The 21,277-nt window shown below is 46.8% G+C and overlaps 1 protein-coding gene across 1 annotated transcript; it reads left to right on the top strand.

Moving 5' to 3' along the window:
- The first annotated feature begins 12,480 nt into the window (after nucleotides 1-12,480).
- Nucleotides 12,481-18,618, top strand: SLITRK2 (SLIT and NTRK like family member 2). The gene is made up of 2 exons (XM_061598779.1): nucleotides 12,481-13,129; nucleotides 14,854-18,618. The coding sequence occupies exon 2, from the start codon at nucleotides 14,897-14,899 to the stop codon at nucleotides 17,468-17,470; it is 2,574 nt and encodes an 857-aa protein (XP_061454763.1). The 5' UTR covers nucleotides 12,481-13,129; nucleotides 14,854-14,896; the 3' UTR covers nucleotides 17,471-18,618.
- Nucleotides 18,619-21,277: the final 2,659 nt, after the last annotated feature.

The raw sequence follows: 21,277 nt of genomic DNA, 5'->3' as shown, positions 1-21,277 counted from the left end.
AGCAGCTAAATATCCAAATTAGGATCTGCCTAAAATTCAACAGGTGTACAACCTATGTACCTGTGTACACAATAGCTGAGCTGTACACTTATACAATTATTCACATGTAACAGTGAACAAGCATATAAACTGTGTGCACAATAGTAAAGCTATACAAATCAACAAGTGTACACTCTTTCACACAAATTATTGTACATGTGTAGAGACACTGTATACAGTATAATGAAGGAACAAGTCTATAATGTTGCAGTGTAGAGTGATCCTTCTCAGGCTTCCAGCCAGCCACACCCTCTTCCATGATACTCCATTCCATGGTTTCTCTCCCCCCCCCCAATTTAGGAATTGAGACTGGGAGAAAGAGGAAACCTTGGAGTTCTCCCAAGCCTGCCTGCTGATGGTGTCTTTTTGGTTACATTTGTGTGTAGATGGTGTCATTCTGGCTACATAAAAACCAGGCGCTTGGAGAACTGGTATTATTTATTTATTTATTAAATTTATATCCCACCCTTCCTCCCAGAAGGAGCCCAGAGTGGCACACAATAATCCTAAAACCACTCTAAAACATCTTAAAAACAAAATAATTTAAAACCTATTAAAACAAAACATCAATGTTAGTATATGCTGTTAATTCCTGTTACAATACTAAAGTAAGGGATTAGTGAGTGGAATAATAGTGGAATATATGCATGGTGTGAATGTGCTCTCTCTCTCTCTCTCTCTCTCAAAAATGTCCATCTTTTCTTCTTAGGCCCAACCTATATTTAAAAACAAACTAAAATAAGCAATTTACAACAAAATCTTCATACACATTGTATCATGGCAAACGATGACACCGGGTGATATTATTTCATTCACACACACAGAGAGACACAGACACAGACACACACACACACACACACACACACACACCCCGCTATGTAAGCATAGTTTGTGAATGGAAGAGAAGCGGAAACTGTAATGCCTAAAGACTCCACGGAGGCCAGCTAGTCGTCATCTGAATCTAATATCGTGAACCCTGCATGCGTTCCTCCTTTGACGAGGACTGGCAAGACCAGGCGGGTTCTGCAAAACCTCTCTGATGTGTGGAAGTGACTGTGAAGTTGGCAGAGATTCAAGAACCCTTGACTGCTGCTTTCCATATATGGGCATAGGCAAAGCATGTTTTCATGTATCCAGAGAGGCAGGAATCCAAGCACGATGGGAAACACGGCCAGCTATTTATACACTTGAATCAAGTGTAGGTGAACGAACTTGCGGTTGGCTGGATCTGAAAGCCCCTCAGCTACAGTGCCTCAGGCTATTATTTCCTTCCATTCCCAAACAAGATGTAAACATCTAAAAAATAAAATAAAATTCTCATTGAGCCCTGGAGTCATGCAACTACTGAGCTGTGACTTAAATAAAGAAATTTTTAAAATCACAGTGGACTGTACACTAATGCTTATTGGAAGTGGTGCATAATGCATTAGAAGACATGGTTGAATCTGATGACATTTGCATTTAATCTATAAGAATCTATAAGAACTACCATGCTATATTAGCCCCCAAAGTCCATCCAGTCTGGCATTCTCCTCCCAACAATAGATGCTTCTGAGACATTTAGAAGGGCATGAAAGGAATAGCCCTCCCCTGTTGTTTTCTTGGCAGCTAGGACTCAAGAGGTATGCTGCTCCTGAACTGGAGGCTCCATTGATAGACATATTGTCCTCTGTTAATTTGCAGACTGTTTACTTATTTTTACAAACCAATCTGGCTGGTCTAAACTAGCCATTTATGAAGATTAAGGTGATAAATTAAAATGATGAGGAAAACAAAAGGAAAAGAGAATGCAAAATACAGTTTTGTTTGTTTTAAAGTCAGAGATCAACTCTATTTAGGTTCTTAGGAGAATCTAATTAACGTCTCCAGGTCATTGAAATGCTACAGGGGAGAGGAATCTACAAAATGGTTAGCCATGTTCTGAACATGCTGTGTAAGTAGAACTATTTATTTTATTTTGTTTGTTTATTTTAAATATGTAATGAAATGAACTGCCTTCAAGTCAATTCCGACTTATGGCGACCCTGTCAATAGGGTTTCTGTGGTAAGCAGTATTCAGAGGTGTTTTACCATTGCCTTCCTCTGAGGCTGAGGCAGTGACTGGCCCAAGGTCACCCAGTGAGCTTCATGGTTGTATAGGGATTCGAACCCTGGTCTCCCAGGTCATAGTCCAACACTCTAACCACTATGCCACACTGGCTCTTTCAATGATTTACATGCCACTTAATTACAATGTCTCAAAGCGGTGTACAAGTAACTCAGTACAATGGAGATTAAAAAACAAGGAGATAAAACTGCAAAATCAGAATTCAGTTAACATGCTCGAATAAAAAAACGTCTTCAGTAGGTGCTGGAGTTTCACCAGGGAACTCATCTGGAAGGGAGTTCCAGAGGCTTGGGCCCACAATACCGTATGCATGGTTCCTGGTGGATATGAGTCATGCATCCAAGCCACAGGGGAACCACTAATAGTAACTCACTTTAAAATGTCTGTGATCAGGCAGTAACATAATGAATCAGGTGCCCCTTGAGGTATCCTGAAGCCATGCTGTTAAGGACGTGTTCATTAATATGAAAACCCTCCACTTGTCTTGATAACATATGATCATTTTATCCCCAAGCTACAGTTTGTGTCTAGCCCCAGGAAAGGCTGTGGCTCAGTAGCAGAGCATCTACTTTGCATACAGAAGGTCCCAGGTTCAATTCCCCAGCATCTTCAGGTAGGGCTGAGAACATACCCTGCCTGAAAACCTGGAGAGCTGCTGCCAGTCAGTGTAGACAATACTGAGCTACATGGACCAATGGACACAGCTTCCTATGTCCCTATGATGGACCTTGGGGTGGTACAGTTGATCCCACACACTCAAAGACTATAGATGGCTTCTTGGATGCTGCCTAGAAGCTTCTACAGCACACAGGGTTTCTGCAACTGAAAAGTCAACACACTAGTGTATTGTGCCAAAAATTTCTTTCACATTTTTCTCAACAATTCTCCATCAATTACACTAGCAATGTACATTCAAAGTTGAACATTTGTAGATATATATGAAAGAACATATGACCATCTACTGGAGAGGCAGCCAATGTTGTCCCCTCTGTATGTTGTGTGGGGCACCAATGACTAAACCCGTCTTGACTGGGGCTAAAGGAAGCTGCATTCCAACAACATTTGGAAGGCACTGGGTTTATCTACAGTATTTGAAGCTGCTTAGTCAGATCATCTAGTTCAGTATTGTCTATTCGGGATTTGCAGCAGAATTTTAGTCAGGAGTCTTTCTGAGCCTTAGCTGGAGATGCCTGAATATGAACCAGGAGTTGTCTGCATCAAAGAATGTGCTCTGCCACTGAACTATGGCCTCCCCCCAGTTTACTTGACCCATTGTGTCCCTCAAGTAACTAAAAGAAGTCCTCTTATATCGGCACAGGTGGCATCAGTTTGTTCAAGACATACCCGCCATTTGCAATCCTGGAGGTCACTTTCTCTCAATGACGTTGCCTGAGTCCATCCTTGAATGCCTTTCAAAAGGCTGTGAGATGAAAGAACGAGGCAATATGGAGAAAAGCCTCTGAAATATATTATTTATTTCATCCCATGTACGAATCACTTCCCATGAGGCATCCCAAAGTGGTTTACAAAATAACAACTTATATAAAACAGTAACATATATAGAAACAGTGAAAACAATTGCATATATAAAGACATTTTACAAATATATATAAAAAGTTTTAATTAAACAACAGCACAAACATACAATTAATTCAAATCTGAGACAGGCACTAGGATTTATATACAGGGTTTCCCTCTTCCCACCACCATCCCACCTGCAGATATAATAGCAGCATCACACCCTTAGGACATCCAGAACAGAAATTCAACTAACCACATCAATCCAGGGAGATCTTTTCAACGGATTGCCTGCACCCAGAGCATTGCCTCCCTGACCAGTCTTGACACATTCTAAGTTGCTTTAAAAAAAAAACACCACCACCCCCTCCTCAGTCTGCCTGCCAATTACCTCTGAACATCAAACAGATTTTGGTAGCCTACAAGAAATTAGAAATGAGATATGCTGCCACCTTGATGGAAGTCTAAGAAACTTACAGTCACTCACATCTCGTTTGGCAAAGGTTGTTGTTTGTTCTCGCTGACACTAAGCTGAAACATTCAGGTTCCAAAATATCCTCCTGGCCCATATTCATTCTGTTCCAGCCCAGATTATCTTGGTGTAACACCAAAACCTTATATAAAATCAGATGTGAATGGGCTTCTCCTCCCCCTCTCTCTTCCTTTAGGGCTACATCTTCTGCAATTGTGTATGTAAAGAATTCCTGCTATCACTTGTGGGAGCTCTGCAAGAGCGTTGATGGCATTTCATTAAATTCAGGTCAGGTTACCTGGGATATTTGGGTTTTCTTGTCTCTTAAACGCCTACCTGTTACTATTTTTGTCTGCCAGAGAGTTCCCTTCTAGAGGTTGTCCTAAAAAGTCGACACAGTGTCCCCTTACAGTGCTGAGCTCAATAAATCATAACCCGCCTTCTGTGTTTGGAGCAGGATCTAGATAGTGGGGCTGGCTTGGCTTTGTAAAGATTTTAGAGCTGCACAAACAAATTAATTCTTCAGAGATGTAGCAAGACCTCTTGGTCAGAAAAGACTGTATTTCAAAATTGTCGGGAACTATAGTATTGAGCACGGCACTTGCCTGTTGAAGCCAAGGTGGAAATTTCTCTCTGTGTGTCTGTGTGTACATACCAGAGGTGGAAAATTGGATTCAGCGGACCTGATCCTTACCTCCCTCACCCCAAGTCACAATGACATAATGCAATCTATTTATCATTTTATTTATTTATTAAATATATATCCTGCCCTTCCTCTCTGAAGGAACCAAGGCAGCAAACAATTGACAAAACACTAAAAACATCTTTAAAACATCTTTTAAAAAATGAAATCAAACCATGTAGGCAAAGGCACAGTGCTCTGCAAGTCCCAGCAATGACCAGCTGATCCTCAGCGCTTGCAAAGCCCCATGTGCAGCATTTTGCAATCCCTGATGATCAGGCTGCTCCTTGGCACTTGCAAAACCCATTGTACAAGCCTTTGCTGAAACTGCAGTTCAGCTGATGATCAGTGCCGGCAAACTACATCTTTACTTGATTCCCACCTAACGTTATGTGTCAGGGTAGAGCAGCAGGTGGCTGTGGCTTGGCTGGCACGCCCTTGCAGGCCCAGTGGGCAGGCCTGGTGGGCCTAATTAATTGTAGGCCTTAGGATCCTTCAGTGGAGGCTGGTGCCTCCGATGTCAGCGGAGGAGCAAATCTGATCTGGGTTTCAGTCTGAACTTTCAAAGAACTGTCCAAGGTGCTTTCAATGGCCCTTTGCACACACCGCCCATGGCTACTACTAACTGGATGGTTTAGTGAGGTCCTCAGATCCCTTGGACAGTGCCTTGAAAGTTCATACAAAAACCCGGAGTGGATTCACTGCCTTACTGACATTGGCATCACCAGGTTCCACAGGGATCCTTTGGAATGCCAGAGATGTCTCTGCTCAAAACTAACCCCCACTGAGCTCAACAGGATTTATTCCCCAGCTAAGGTTACATCCACACCATTCATTTAAAGTGCATTGCTTCCCCAAAAGAATCCTGGGAACGGTAGTTTATCCCTCACAGAGCTACCATTTCTAGCCCCCTTAGCAAATTACCATTCACAGGATTCTTTGGGGAAAACCATGTTCTTTAAATGTATGGTGTGAATGCAACCAAAGTGTGTATAGGATTTCATGCCTTTAATTGATTGAATGTAAGCCAGTGGCCAGAGTACCCAAAACTGCAAAACAGATTTTTGTGATAGCAAGAGAGAAACTCGGCAGTGTAATAAGGAAGGCATGTGTCAAAGACAGGAGAATAAAATGACTTTCAAAGATCATGTTCTGCTTTATTAAAATAACAAGTGAGACCTGCAACAAAATGTTGCAACATGGAGTACTCATGTTCAAGCTTCCAGCCAGCCAGTCATGCATGCCCTTTTCCAGCATACTCTATTTCATCCCCTTTCTTCCATTTTTTCCCACTCTCCCGCAATCTCCAGACACTCAGTATTCTATGGCCATGAAGCATGCTCAAGCTTGTTGGTCTGTTTGAATCATCATCATCATCATCATGATCACCCCCTGAAGTTTTTTCACCCCTGAAGATTTGTGTTGTTGTTTTTTTAGTTTCTGCAAACCTTGGCTCTCTTTTGAGGATTTCTCCCTCATGTGTATCTTTAGTGCTGTTTGTGCCACGCAACGATTATCAGTCAGAAAATGTGCTTGCTACTACTATATAGGATGGTTCCTTTCACAATGTTTTCAGTATGGAGTAAATTCAGTGAAAACAACAGTTGAAAAGCCTTACATGGGCTTGCAGAGGGCGCAGCAAAGGCCTCTGGCATTGTCACCAGAGAGCAGTGGCAGCTAGTGGCTCTATGTCAGTAGGGCAGTTTTAGCACCTTGGACAACTCCTTGAAAGTTCAGACTAAAAGCGGGACCAGATTCCACTGCCCCACTGGCAAACAGCCTCATGTCAAATGCTTCCCAATAATGCATTTCCTAAATGGGAGAGTGAAAACCCCCTTCATTGCAGTAGGGAGAGAGCGCACTCCCAGGGTCGGGTGAGTCGTCAGTCTCTGGTGAGTTGATGGATAGGATTAGCCGCTTCCGAGTTTCTGCCTCCACCCCTGGCGTCTCATCCAGGAGGAGCACATACATCCTGCAATGCGACCGCTGAGCGCCAGATGTTGTGACAAAAGCAAGGATTCAGTGGCATCAGCAGGCGAGGTGGGCATCCTGCCAGCTCTCTGCTCTCTTTGCCCTTCACGTCGCCTTTCACACACCCCTCCCGCTCTCCCAAAGGATGCCAGTGACAACAAGGTCCACCTCTCGCTCTCCACCCCCTTCTGTGCATTCAGACTGTGTGCCTTTCCTTCTGTCTGGCACAGAGCTTGCTCCGCTCTGTACAATTACACTGCAGGCTGTTTACAGCTAAATGCAGTAACTGTTGATTTTCTTAACAATCATGGTGGGTGAGGAATAAAAATATCTCACCGTGCAACAATGGCAATGCCACCTACAAAGGGAGATGGGCACGCAGGCTCCTGGAGATGGTGACAGCGGCAAGGCACGTCCTGCACCTTTGAAATATGGGAGGAAGTACTGGCTGAGCACACACAGAGAACTGGAGGGATGTGCAAACCACAGCAATATGCTACCAGTGACATGCACAGGCCATTAGAGGGACAAAATAGCAACATGGTTTTTCCAAACATACAGAGAGCAAGAGAGAGAGCGTGGTTGCACAATCAAACACCGAGTGCTGTTAACACTATTTATGTCCATAGTGCCCTACAAGTAATAGAAGTTACTTCATTAACAGAACTAAAAAAGAAGTCCCCTGCACACGGAGAACACGCAATTTAAAAGTTGACAATAGGGGGAGACAACAAAGGGTGAGAAAGGGAAGGAGAAGAGTGGAAAACATGGAGTGGTCACAGAGCTTGGAAAAGTTACTTTTTTGAACTACAACTCCCATCAGCCCAATCCAGTGGCCATGCTGGCTGGGGCTGATGGGAGTTGTAGTTCAAAAAAGTAACTTTTCCAGGCTCTGGTGGAGGTATATAAATGCAATGATGTACATTTAGGAACATAAGAACACAACTCGGGGCCCTCAAGTCAAGCTGAATGTTGGAAGATTTAGGACAGAAAGATTCACATTCCTGAAACATGCATACAGCCCAGAAACTCGGTCAATGTTTTTTGAAGCTTGCAAGTGCCTTGAAGCGCTGAACTTCTCTGCATGCCCTTGGATATGAGCACTCACAATACCCAATGTATTGTAATGCCCTTCCTTTAAAGCAGGGACAGGAAACCTTTAGTCATCAGAAGCTGCTGAACTACAACTCCCAACAGCTCTCGCAAGAATGGCCAATGGCCAGAGATGATGGGAGTTGCAGTTCAGCAACATCTCAAGGGCCAAATGTTCCCCACACCCGCTTTAAAGGAAGGTACATGCTGCAGCAGTCAAAGCTGCCTGTCAAAGGGCACAACAGAAACCTTAGGCTGCAGGCACAGGCTAAAGAGAAGCCCCTTGGATACTTTGTCTGACCTGCTGCCCTAACTAAGCCTCCAAACAAACTTATATCTGGCTTCAGAGTGTGAAGGTGAGCTCTCATTCCTTTGAGTTTAGCATGATCACACACGGAGAGCTTTTATCTGCTGCAAAGAAGGTTTGGCTTGCCATGTATGGGATGAGGAGAATATAAGCACTTGCTGAAATCCCCTTTTATACAATTATGTTTAAGTACCAACGTTCTATCTCCCTTTGCATATGGCCCTTGGGGACATGGGGATTCTCCTTTTCACCATAAAGCTAAACACCATATTGTTCTGAGCTCAGTGTGGGCAGTGCACCAAGCAAAGGGCAGCTGCCCCTTCTGGAGCTCCTATGCACCCCAGTTCAAGTCTTACCTCTGCTTGGAATTCTTTACATGGCCACAGCCTTTCATCTCCACTATGGAGAAGAGGATAATCTTGGCCTACTATACCGGGCTGCTGTTGTACAGAACCTTGAGCTAGCACAGGTGAAAGAGATACAGTTGCAGACTATTATGCTACTTATTAAACTGAGGCTCCAGTCTGAAACGACATCCCCTCTTGCTTTGCCTGTCAGAAGAGGGACCGTAGATCAGTGGTAGAGGACATGCTTTTTTGCATGCAGAATGCCCCAGAGTCTCAATCCCTGCAATCTCCAGGTTTAAAAAAGAAAGATCAGGGGGTGGGAAAATCATATGCCTAGAGAGCTAGCATGAGTCTGAATAGATAACACTGAGCCAGACTGGGGTGGGGAACCTCAATTCTGAGACCTCTCTATCCAACTCTCAGCACTCCGCCCAGGCCACACCCCTCATTGGCCTTGTCTCCACCATCCATCCATCCATCCATCCATCCATCCTCCCACAAGGAGCCCAGGGCGGCAAACAAAAACACTAAAAACACTTTAAAACAAAAGACTTTAAACCACATTAAAACAAAGCATCTTTAAAACACCTTTAAACAAATCTTTAAAAAATCTTAAAAGGCAATGCCTCCACGCAGGCCCTCCCTTAGCATGTGTGGGGCCCGGGGCAAAAGCATAGTTGGGGGCCCCCCACATTTGCTCCGGGTCACCGTCTTGGTCTTGGCCGAATCGCTGTAGGTGAGCAGGCACCAGTCCTGGAACTGCCAGCCCAGCTCACTGTCCCCGGGGCGGCTACCGCTTGCTGACCACAGCAGGAACAGCTGTGGTGGTGGCGGCTTTGGCATGGCAGGCGGGTGGGCAGGTGAGCGAGCCCATCCCGGGTGGAGAGAAAGAGAGCGAGTGAGTGCTGCGCCCTGCCTGGCATGGCAAAGGCGAGCAGGCAGACAGGGAGGAGCCAGCTGGTGAGCAGATTGCCAAGCACGGGGGGGGCAAACTGTGGGGCCCGGGGCAACTGCCCCACTTCTCGGTGCCTAGGGGCGGCTCTGCTTCCATGGACACAGACTGGGATAAGGCCTCTATTTAAAAGGCTTGTTGAAAGAGGAAGGTCTTTGGTAGGCACCAAAAAGATAACAGAGATGGTGCCTGTCTAATATTTAAGGAGGGGGAATTGTGAAGTGTTGGTGCCACAGCACTAAAGGTCCGCTTCCTATTTTTTGCAGAGTGGTCTTCCTGTTAAGAAGGTTGTCTAGCAAGGAATGTGGCCCTCACACTGAAAAAGATTTCCCATCCTGGGTTAGATGAACAAATGCTGAGGTAGATGAACTTACCTGGTATAAGGCAGTTGCCTGTGAATATCTCTCACCAGCTGAAAGCCTGCAACCTCTTCCATCTCTTCTCTTCTGATCTCACAGGGATTTGGTGCAGTGACTTCAGAAGTGACACTGAGCTCAATGGAAATGGCTACCTAGGAGGTCATAGGTTTGCAGCCTAAAGCTATGCTCCTCAAACTGCATTTCCACTCCACAGGGCCTAAAAAATGCTCTGGAAAAATGTAAATGGGACTATACTGACAACAACATAAGAGCCTCGCTAGATCAGACTGACTGAACGTCCATCTAGTCCAGTGTCCTGTTCCACAATATTCAACCAGGAACTCACAAACAGGGCTTGAAGACAATAGCCCTCTCCAGCTGTTGCTCCCCTGGTATTAGTCAGTGGTATGCTGCCCCGAATGTGGAGGTTCCACCTAGCCAACCCATCCTCTATTGATTTGTGTTGTCCCTTTTTGATGTCATCTAAGCAAGTTACATCTTGTAACTTAATAATGTGTCGTGAAGCATTTTCTCTTGCCTGTGCTGAATCTATCTGCCCATCAATTTAACTGGCTGGGCATAGGATTATGAGAAGTGGGGGCTCCTCTCTATCCACTTTCTCCACCCGAGGCATAATTGTATAAACCTCAATCATGTTCCCTTTTCTTCTAAGTTATAAAACTGCAAATGCATCAGTGTTTTTTTTCCCCTTGCAGGGATGCTAATTTTCCTGGTTGCCCTGTTCTGCATCTTTCTCAGGCAGCAGAGACTACAATTCACTAATAGGCAAAAAAAAAACACTTGCAGTTTACATACCTATAGCCAACAGATATTTCTATCAAATTTTAAAAAGCAGGGAAATTGGGCAGCTATGGTGAATGCACCAGGGGACCAGGAGTCCTGACCTCCTCTCTGACATATTGTGAAAGGTACTAAGATGCCCTAGTCCCTTCCCAGAGCTTCAGTCAGAGCCTCTGACTGTTAAAGCATTCTGGCCACTTAATGGCTGTACTTAGAATGATCCTCTGCCACATCCATCAGCCAAAAGGCTAGGGGCTGCTAGGTTGCATGTTTGTGTGTTTGTGCACGTGTGTGTGCATGAACTATCACAATCTATTGTAAACTGCCTTGGGGATCTTTAGAAGGAAAGGTGGGGATTAATTCTTCTAAATGAATGAATAAATGATGCAAGTGCGAACTGCCTCCTTTCAATAGCTTACAAAGATCTCCTATAGCCCAATTCATGCGCATGTGATACTTTAGCCCTGAAGTGATTGGCACTTACATGTGAACAATTCCTTCCAGTTAACAGTAGAACAGGAGCCATGGAGGAGGAAACAGAAAATAGAGATGGAAAATGAGAAGTGAGGAAAAGAACTAAGAGGGTGGTGGTGGCAGAAAGGTGCAGCAGAGCACCAGATAGTAACAAAATCAATCAACAGTAGTTTCAGGATAGACAAAAGAACAGACTGATCCATGCAATGCATAATTCAAGTATGGAATTCACTGAGATGTGGTGATAGGCTGTAAGGCACTGGCATAGAGGCCCCAAAAAGAATGTTAGACAAATGCACAGAAGACAGGCCTGCATCAGTGGCAATTAACAGCAACACTTTAATGGAGTCTCCAGTTTCAGTGGCAGCATACCACTGAGACCGAGGCACTGAGGGGCAGCAGCTACTGTCTTCAAGCCTTGATTGTAAGCTCATTGGAAGGGAGGGGCAGTAGTTCAGGGGTAGGACATCTGCCTTGTACACAGGAGGTCCCAAGTTCAATTTCTGGCATCTCCAGATTAAGGAAGGAAATTTCTATCAATGTTGGTCCTCTCAGTTTCTCATTTTTCCAGTCTTAAATCCTGTTCTCCACATTTCTGCAGCAATCTGCATTAAAAAAAAAAGAAAAAAAACCTCATGGAAATTCTCTAACATATTAGTGTGAATTTCTCCTAACAAACACAATTTTGTAGGCAGTTTTGACTAACGTACACATTTTTGCAAGCAATTTCTCATCATGTAAAATGTTATTTTCACTCATATATTCATTTTCATGCGCGCGCGCACACACACACACACCCAGGTCTTTTTGTAACCATTGCTTGGTTGGCGAACTGCACTGCAAAATTACTAAGCGCGAATTTCAAAAGATGGCTGTCTGTCGGTTCTCTTATTGTTCCGGAAAGTGCGAGTTTGATAGATTCAGCTTCAAAGGTGAACTCCATGGAATTTCTCGCCCATCCTCACTCCAGATGGGACTGGGAGAGGAACCTGCCTGAAACCCCGGAGTGCCGCTGCCAGTCAGAGTAGACAATATGGAGCTAGATGGGCCAGTGATCGGACTCGAGATAAGGAAGCTGCCTATTGCGCTTTCCTGGCTGGCCGCTGTAGGGAAAGAGCAGGCTGTGAGGCACCACAAGTTTAAAGCACATTTTGAAAAGCACATTCTCACTCCCTCAGGAGAACCCTGGGAACCGCAGCTTAACCCTCCCGGAGCTAAGTTTCCCGGCCCCCTTAAGAAAATACAGCTCCCAGCAGGGCGCTTCCGAAGGCTCTTTCAGAGCCGCCCCCGAATCCTACCAACCAAGCAGAACTGGCGTCGTAAGAGAGGTGGGCTGGGGTTTCTACCCCTCCCCCCATGCTCGGGACCCTTAATTGGCTTGCAGTACCTGTCTCCTCCCGCTCCCGGAGGAGCGATGGGGTGCGCACGACGAGGGTCTTCAAGAGGCGTGTAGGAGCGCCGGAGCAGGGAGACGTGCCGTCGTGTGCCAGCCCGGAAAAGCGGCCGCGACGAGAAGCCAGAGTTGATGTTTCTTTTTTCCAAAGAGTCTCCGCCCCGCGTTTCCCCCAGCTGCCCCAGCAATCCCACCCCCGCGCGTGACGTCAGCTCCCAGCTCGGTCCAAGGCGAGCCTGCCCAGAGGCTGCCCGTTCAAAGTGTTTGGGCAGCCGTCGGAGCCGGAGCAGGGCGAGAGGAGCCGGCGGCGCTGCCTACTCCCGGCGCCCACGCCTCGCCTCGCTTCCCCCCCTCCCCAGCCTTCCCTCGCGGCAGCTTCAGCCCGTGGGGTGGGCGGCTTTGCAAAGGTCCCGCCGAGCGGCTCTCGGAGGGAGAGAGAAGCGCGCGGGCGGCCGGGCGCGCGCCCCGAGGAGGCAGGAGGCTCCGGCTGGGGTCCTCTGGTCCTTCTCCGCGGCGCTCTTCTGCCTTCCTCGGGGGAGGATGCCGCTGAAGTCGTCGTCTTGGTGGTGGCTGCGCGCAGAGGCGACGGAGGGCAGCCTCCGCTCCTCCTGATGAGTGAGTACCGCATCCCTGGCGGGCTTGCCAGCCAGCCTGCCTGCCCCCTTCGAGCCTTCCCCCGCCCGGACTCTTTTCATCCCAAGCTCTGTGGGAGACGCGCTTTGGTAGTGGCGGGGAAGGACTAGCGCTGACCTTGCCCACCTTTTGGAGAAGGGCAACGGACAGGGACCTGAAGGAAGTGGTGGTTCTGGCGGGGGAGGGCTTTCATAGGGTTCCGTGGGGAGCGAAGAGGGTCTCGAGGCGTCGCTGATCTCTTCCCCGTAGAACCCCTCTTTTCCCAGCCCAAGAGGGTCCGAGCAAGGGCTCGGAGAAAGAGGAGTTCAGGGAGAGAAAGGGATGAATTTTTTTGGAGGGGGAGGGATGAGTCACAGTTCTGGATGCCTGGAGCAGACTTTGGTACATTGAGGTCTTCTCAACCCCCCCCCAAATTTGCTATGTTTAAATTGTCTAGGAATTGGGGGGCATAGGAGAGTTTAGGGGCACAATGATCGGAATTCCCAGATTGAGAGGGAGAGGAAATTCTAGTTGCGTTGGATCTTCCTTCCTTTTCTATCTTTTCCTCTCAGCTATCCCTGTCGAGCAAGGTGCAAAATATGAGACAGAGTGTATTCCCCCCCCCCAAAAAAATAACCCCACAACATTGAGCCAGACAGCAAAGAAGGTCAAAAGATTTACAGCGGCAAGGTCTACCGACATCAAAGGTGGGGTGGGGATGGAGAGGGGGAGAGACTTCAGTTCCCTTATGAATTCCCCCCTCCCCCCAACCCCAGCCTATCTCAGGCACAGTAAGACTGATTGGGATCATACTCCAAATGTGTGGGGGGGGGAGAGTGAAGATGTTCAAGGGACCTGAGCCTGCTAGGTTCATAGATTGTTTTTGTAAAAGTGTGTGTGAGAGAGACAGCATTAATTCCATTACACTCACGTACCCCCCCCCCGTCATCCTTCCCATTGGGCGAAACAGTAAGTGATTGAATTATACAGAAAGAAGGAGAGACGGAGAAAAAGAGGAGCGGGCGTCTCTCTTCTCCGATTCAGTGTTTTCTGCTCTTCTGGAAGATGACAGGACCCAACCGAGGCTTTGGTTACCACTCTTGATCCCTTGATGGGATCGGCAATGAGTGAGCGGGTGGAAAGCAGGGGGCAGCAGCAGTGCGGAGAGCATTGGATTACTGTGGAAAGGGAATGAGCTTAGCTCCTGACTTGGGCAAAAAAAAAGGCTGAGGTGGGTTGCCTAGATAGGGTTTCCATGGTAGGGGAGGGCAGGGGAAAAATGGGGCTGGGGGCAGGGGGAGAGACAGAGGTGAGCTCCAGAGATGAAGGGTCATGCAGGTCAGGCATGCAGGAGGACGGAGAGCAGGGATGCGAGAGGGAAGCGGGACATGGGCTGATGCTTCTTGCGTCTTTCCCCTCACCTTCCCAGGAGTTTAGGGGTGGCAGGCAGAGCAGGCGTTGAACAGGGAAGCTGGGTTGGGAAGAGGGAAGAGCGGAAGGAGCTGCTTGAGAGGGTGTGGGATCAAGGAGACGGAGTGAAGAAACCGAGTAGGAGATGACAGGGGAGATGTGAACAGTGGAGAAGGTCCTCTTGGAGGGCGGAGGCTCTGAGATGCATTCCAAGTGGGGCTGTGAGCATGTTTCTATCGCGCTGCGCGTCTTCAGCTTCTACCTTCTGGTTGTTTGTAACCAGGGTTCTGCTTTCCTCCCTCTGCACTTCCCTCCAGGTTTGACAGTCCCTGCAGGAGTTGGGCTGGACGGGGCATAAAGATGCTGAAGGGTGCTTGGCTGCTCAGTGTCTTTACAGTGGCTGGGATCTGGCCGACGGAGAGCCGCAAGCCTACCAAAGACATTTGCAGCAAAAGCCGCTGCCCTTGCGAGGAGAAGGAGAACGTGTTAAACATTAATTGCGAAAACAAGGGATTTACGACTGTCAGCCTCCTCGTGCCTCCGCCATCCAAGATCTGCCAGCTCTTCCTCAATGGCAATGCCTTCACCCGCCTCTACCCCAATGAATTTGTCAACTACTCCAATGCGGTGACCCTGCACTTGGGCAACAACGACATGCAGGAGATCCGAGCTGGGGCGTTCGTAGGCCTTCGGACCCTTAAGAGGTTGCACCTCAACAATAACAAGCTGGAGACCCTACGAGAGGACACTTTCCTAGGCTTGGAGAGCTTGGAGTACCTCCAGGCTGACTACAACTACATCAGTGCCATCGAGGCTGGAGCTTTCAGCAAGCTCAACAAACTGAAAGTGTTGATCCTCAATGACAATCTCCTGTTGTCGCTCCCTAGCAATGTGTTCCGTTTTGTCCTGCTCACTCATTTGGACCTCAGAGGGAACAGGCTGAAGATGATGCCTTTTGCTGGGGTCCTGGAGCACATTGGAGGCATCATGGAGATCCAGCTGGAGGAGAATCCGTGGAACTGTACCTGTGACCTTCTGCCTCTCAAGGCTTGGCTGGACACCATCACAGTCTTCGTTGGGGAGATAGTTTGTGAGACCCCTTTCAGGCTGCATGGCAAAGATGTCACGCAACTCACGAGGCAGGATCTCTGCCCACGGAAAAGTGCAGGAGACTCTGGCCAGAAGGAGAAGCACCCTTCCCACTCTGACACACATTTCCAGAGATTCCCCCCAACTGCTAACTCTGCTGTAGGTGCCACCAGACCCCCCAAATCCAGTCGCCCGCCCAAAACAAGGAACCGTCCAACCCCACGGGTCACAGTGTCTAAAGACAGACAGATTTTTGGGCCTATCATGGTTTACCAGACTAAGTCCCCTGTGCCATTCACTTGTCCAACCGTCTGTGTCTGCACCTCTCAAAGTGCCGACAATGGGCTGAATGTCAACTGCCAAGAGAAAAAAATAGTCAACATCTCTGATCTCCACCCCAGACCCACCAGTCCAAAGAAACTCTATCTCACAAGTAATTACTTGCAAACTGTCTATAAAACAGATCTCTTGGAATACAGCTCCTTGGATTTGTTGCATTTGGGAAACAACAGGATTGCAGTGATTCAGGAAGGTGCCTTCTCTAACCTCACTAGTTTACGGCGACTCTATCTCAATGGCAATTATCTTGAGATCCTGCACCCTTCTATGTTTGAAGGACTGCACAGCTTGCAGTACCTCTATTTAGAGTATAATGTGATTAAGGATATCATGCCACACACCTTTGATGCACTGGGAAACCTTCACCTGTTATTTCTGAACAACAACCTGCTGAGGTCCCTGCCTGACAATGTGTTTGGGGGCACGACTCTGACCAGACTCAACCTGAGGAACAACCATTTCTCCTACTTGCCTGTGCGAGGGGTCCTTGACCAGCTTTCGGCTCTGATCCAGATTGACCTTCAAGAAAACCCTTGGGATTGCACTTGTGACATCATGGGGCTGAGGAACTGGATTGAACGAGTCACAGAGCAAAACAACCAGCAGTCGGGGCCCCCTGTTGTTATCAATGAAGTAATCTGTGATTCTCCAGCCAAGCACGCTGGAGGACATCTCAAGACCCTGAGCAAGGAGGCAGTCTGCCCCGAGAACCCCAACCTCTTAGATTCTTCTTTCTTGTTGCCAAATCTGAACACAGATGTGCCACAGGCCTTCAGCATCTTTCCCAGCTCCTATCCAGAAATGCGCACCGAAGTCCCTCTTTCGGTCTTAATTTTGGGCCTGCTGGTTGTGTTTATTTTGTCTGTCTGTTTTGGGGCTGGTCTGTTTGTCTTTGTCCTCAAGCGTCGCAAGAGCATGCCAAGCGTGCCCAGCAGTGCCAACAACCTCGACGTAAGCTCCTTCCAGTTGCAGTACGGGTGCTACGACAGCGAGGCTCACGATAAAGCGGAAGGGCATGTGTATAATTACATCCCACCCCCTGTTGGCCAGATGTGCCAGAACCCCATCTACATGCAGAAAGAAGGAGACCCAGTGGCTTACTACAGGAATCTCCATGAGTACAGCTATAGCAATCTTGACCCTAAGAAGGAGGACTCTGCTGGCCTAGCATTTACAATCACGGCAGCCGAAATGCTGGAGAAACAAGCCTTTTCAAGGGAACCAGAGCTGTTGTATCAAAACATTGTGGAGAGGGTCAAAGAGCTGCCCAGCGGAAGCCTGGTCCATTATAACTTTTGTACCCTCCCCAAAAGGCAGTTCACCCCTTCCTTTGAGTCGAGGCGACAAAGCCAGGACAGGATAAATAAAACAGTTTTGTACGGGACTCCCCGGAAATATTTTTCAGAACAATCCAAACCGGAGCTTCCTTTATTGCAAGGGAAACTTCAGACTGAACCAGACTACCTCGAAGTTCTGGAAAAACAAACTGCAATTAGCCAGCTGTGAAGGGAGTGGAGAGGGCTGGGGGATTCATTTACTGGGGGAGAAGTTTTCTTTTTTTAAAACACACACACACACACAGAAAAACCCAATTCTGAACTTGACAAACCAATGCGATTTATTCAAGTTTACTCGAGTTTCCCCGTTTTGAATCCTCAGATCTCCTATGATGCCAGGGCTGTAATGGGTGCTTTTTGCTCTCTTTCCTTTAAGTTATTTCTTGCATTGCACATCCCATCGCTCAGCCCTTTAGGAATTGGGGCTGAACAAATGTTTCTACAAGAGCGTTTGTCTCATCCCCCCCCCTCGGGGTGGCACAGAGGGGAGTAGGACAGCGGAAGGATGTTAGGGAAATGGTTCTCCTCTCATCCACACTTATAAGGGAATAGATTATCTCCAGAAATTCTCTCCTCCCTCTCCTCAGAACCTCTCTCCGGCTCCCTGTTCCTCTTTTTTTCTTTTGTAAATATTGTCAGTCAGTACAGCTCTTTCAGTTACCAAGTGCAGCCACTGGGCGTCACTTTCCCTCCCTCCTTTGGCATTAAAGTGCCTTTGCACTTTAAGTAGCTTATTACTGAAGTGTTGCGCTTTGCTTTGAGAAATCTGAATCTATTTTAATGTATTGTATTTTTTTTTTTTTTGGAAATTGAAAAAAAAAAGAATTGTAAAATAGGTCTCCGTGTGTCAGCCGCATTCACTTGGAAGGGGCAGCTGCTACATTGACGGCAACAATCAGCCCACCTTTATGAAGGAGAGTCTAGCTGACTTTTTTTATAGACTGAATTGTAAATTGTATAAGTTTCACCCTTTCCCCTCCTCTCCTAGTCCCCATCTTCATCTTCTTCTACTCCATCCCCAACCCTAGCCTTTTTTTTTTTACATGAAATGTTGCAAAGGACTAAGAATTTAGCAGTGAATTGGGGTACTGAGCTGCCTCTGCTGGGATGTGATAGTTCATTAATAAAAAGGCATTTAACATGAAATCAAAGCAGCCTGATAATCCAATATCCCACCTTCGCTATGCTGCAACTCCTAACACCATCGTAATGCTCAGTGATATTTTTTTTCAGGTTATTTGCCTAATTAAGAGAACATGACTCTCTACCTGTAATATATTTTTTCTGCATTAAAATTAGATATTTTTATACGTTTAATGAGAAGAGCTTACCTTACTCATGCTGGAGGATAACAATGAAGGGGGGGCTTTCCCCCCCATTTTTTCCTCAGGCATAATATTTTATTTATGCCAAACAGATCTACTAATAGGATTTTCCATATATTGCCCTGAATAAGGAAAGTACTTGTTTAATCTTAAACAACCTTGCAGAGGACTTTGGAGTCTGGGCTAGAACTGAGTTAAAATCCTTCTCTCTGCAAAAAAACTATATAGGGTCTTGTATTTAATTCCCTTGTTTTAGATTTGAACAAATATAAATATTCCTATCCCCAACCCACAATCGTCAGAAAAAATGACAAGTGATAAACAGATATCCAAGGTGGCAATTCTGTATTCCCCGGGGGGGGGCGTGCGAGGGGCCAATAGGGTTATAACTAATGTTAGTCTTAGGAACATTGCAAGCTGCCTTATACTGAGTCAGTTCATCTATCTCAGTGCTGTCTACACTGACTGGCAGAAGCTCTCTAGAGTTTCAGGCAGGGGTCTTTTCTAACCTTGCTTGGAGATGCTGGGGATAGAACTTGCAACCATCTGCAGATGCTCAACCACTTCCCATTTTACCCTCTTACTTAGACTTAGGGTAGACCCCCTGAAAGCAACAAGCATGGCTAGCTTTAGTGCATTCCTTTCAGTGGGCCTACTCTAGCTCCGTTGGATACAACCCATAGGATGCTCTGAATTTCCCTCTCTGAGTGTGGAGTGAGAGGTCTGCTCACAGAGACAGAGATCACATCTCGTGAGGCCTCTCCTCACTGCTGCCAAATGCTGCAGATCGGTCTCTTGCCCTTACCAGCGCTGACGTTTGTAGAGGCCAAAAGGCCATATGTTTGGGGTGGTTCAGTGATCCTTTGGATCTGAAGCCTTCCCATTCTCCCAACATGCCCCCAAAATTGGAGGGGGGGGAGGTTATATCTATCCTGGAGCTGAAACATGTCTTTTCCCTCCTCTTAAAATGGAAGTCCTCCCTTCTGCTATGCTCCTGGGTGTATGGGTGGGAAATTTGGATCCTCTGTCTTATTTTTCCACCCACACACCCAGCAGCGGATTGGCCTTGGGCAGAGCAATCCAAATGCTGGGAAGACGGCAGACTGGGGGCTGGCAGAGGAGGAGCCGGCAGAAAGCTCTGTGGGATCTGAACCCTGGTTCTACCAGGAGTTGCACACACGAGCCGGCTGGGAAGCACTGGCTCCCACAAATCAGCCTCCCAGGGAGTAAGCACTCCCTGTAGAGGCCCATCACAATTTTTTTTTACTGTGTCGGCCTTTTGGCCGGCAGAGTGTCCAGATGGAGTAGGGCCCAGGGGAGGGCTCTGAATGCAAGGAGGATCTCGCATAAGTCCCCCACCACAACACCAAAACACCCCATTTTGGGGGCTTCTACTGGCCCTCCTTCTGCTGGGCTAGCCATGCCTGGTGGACTCTCAAAGGCACTGGTAGGCTCCTGGTGGCACCATGGCTCAGCCATGGCAGAGGGCTGCTGGTGGTAGAGCCCAGAGCAGCTGGTACCTTTCGGTGCAGCTGGGAATCTGCAGCATCTATTCCAGTCTGGCAGAAGGGTGAGTTGGATTGAGCCCTGAGGCTGCAATCCAATACATGTCTACTCAGAAGTAAGCTGCATCAGGTTCAATGGGGATTACTCCCAGATAAGTGTGTATAGGATTGCAGGCTAAGGCTGTAATCTTATACCCGCTTCTCTAGGACTAATTATTGTCGTTATTATTTTAATTTATTACCAGCACTTCACCCTGGAGTCCCAGGGTGGGTTACAACAGTTTAAAATACATCATTAAAAACAAAAGGCAACTTAAAATCACAAAAATTAGAGTGGGTCCTAAAAATGTGCACCTCAGGTGTCAAAGGGCCATATACTATGGGTTGTATTCAACTAAGTCCTACTTAGGATAGGCCCATTGAAATTAATGAACCTAAATTAGTAATGTTTATTAACTTCAGTGGGTGTACTCTGAGTACAACTAGCAATGAATACTACCCAGTGTTTTTAATAAGTAGGGGTGTGTGATCCAACCCAAAGTTCAGCATTTATAAAGTCCCATTGATTCCCACAGGAGGGAATCATACACTTTGCTTCATTCTCCCAATGACATCAAAGGATTCTATCAAAATCCAGTTGCTATCCACTCACGGCTAACACCGAAAAAAATGGTCATGGTGCTGCAGTCACTAGACAGAACAGAAAGCAGGTTTGCACCCTCTGGGTACTTAAAAGACTCGTCCCCCCTCATTCTTTTTCTCAACAAATTGCTCTTATTTACAACACAACCAGTTTTGTATTGGCCCATTGTAAATAGGGATGGCGGGGATGGATTCAGTTTACATTGAAAGGTGAATTTACCTAATTTGCACTTTTCAAAACAAGAAATGAACTGAAACGCAGCCAACCTCCAAAATGTGCCCTTCTCCATATTTTGCAGTGCAGTTATCCAGCCAAGGAATGTGTACAAAAATGCACAGATTCATGTAAATTGTGCATATAAATGCGTATATTAGTAAGAAATAAAATACGAGCATGCACTATTAGGCACAGGTGCACAGAAAAAATGTGTATATAAGGAGAAATTCACAGTAACATGCTGATGAACTTTCATGAGGATTTTTTTTTTTAATGCAGCTTGATGT

This window comes from Rhineura floridana, chromosome 16 (genome assembly GCF_030035675.1).
Source record: "Rhineura floridana isolate rRhiFlo1 chromosome 16, rRhiFlo1.hap2, whole genome shotgun sequence".
Lineage (NCBI taxonomy): Eukaryota > Metazoa > Chordata > Lepidosauria > Squamata > Rhineuridae > Rhineura > Rhineura floridana.
The sequence above is the reverse complement of the archived record's forward strand: the minus strand, read 5'-3'. Positions and strand labels throughout refer to the sequence as shown.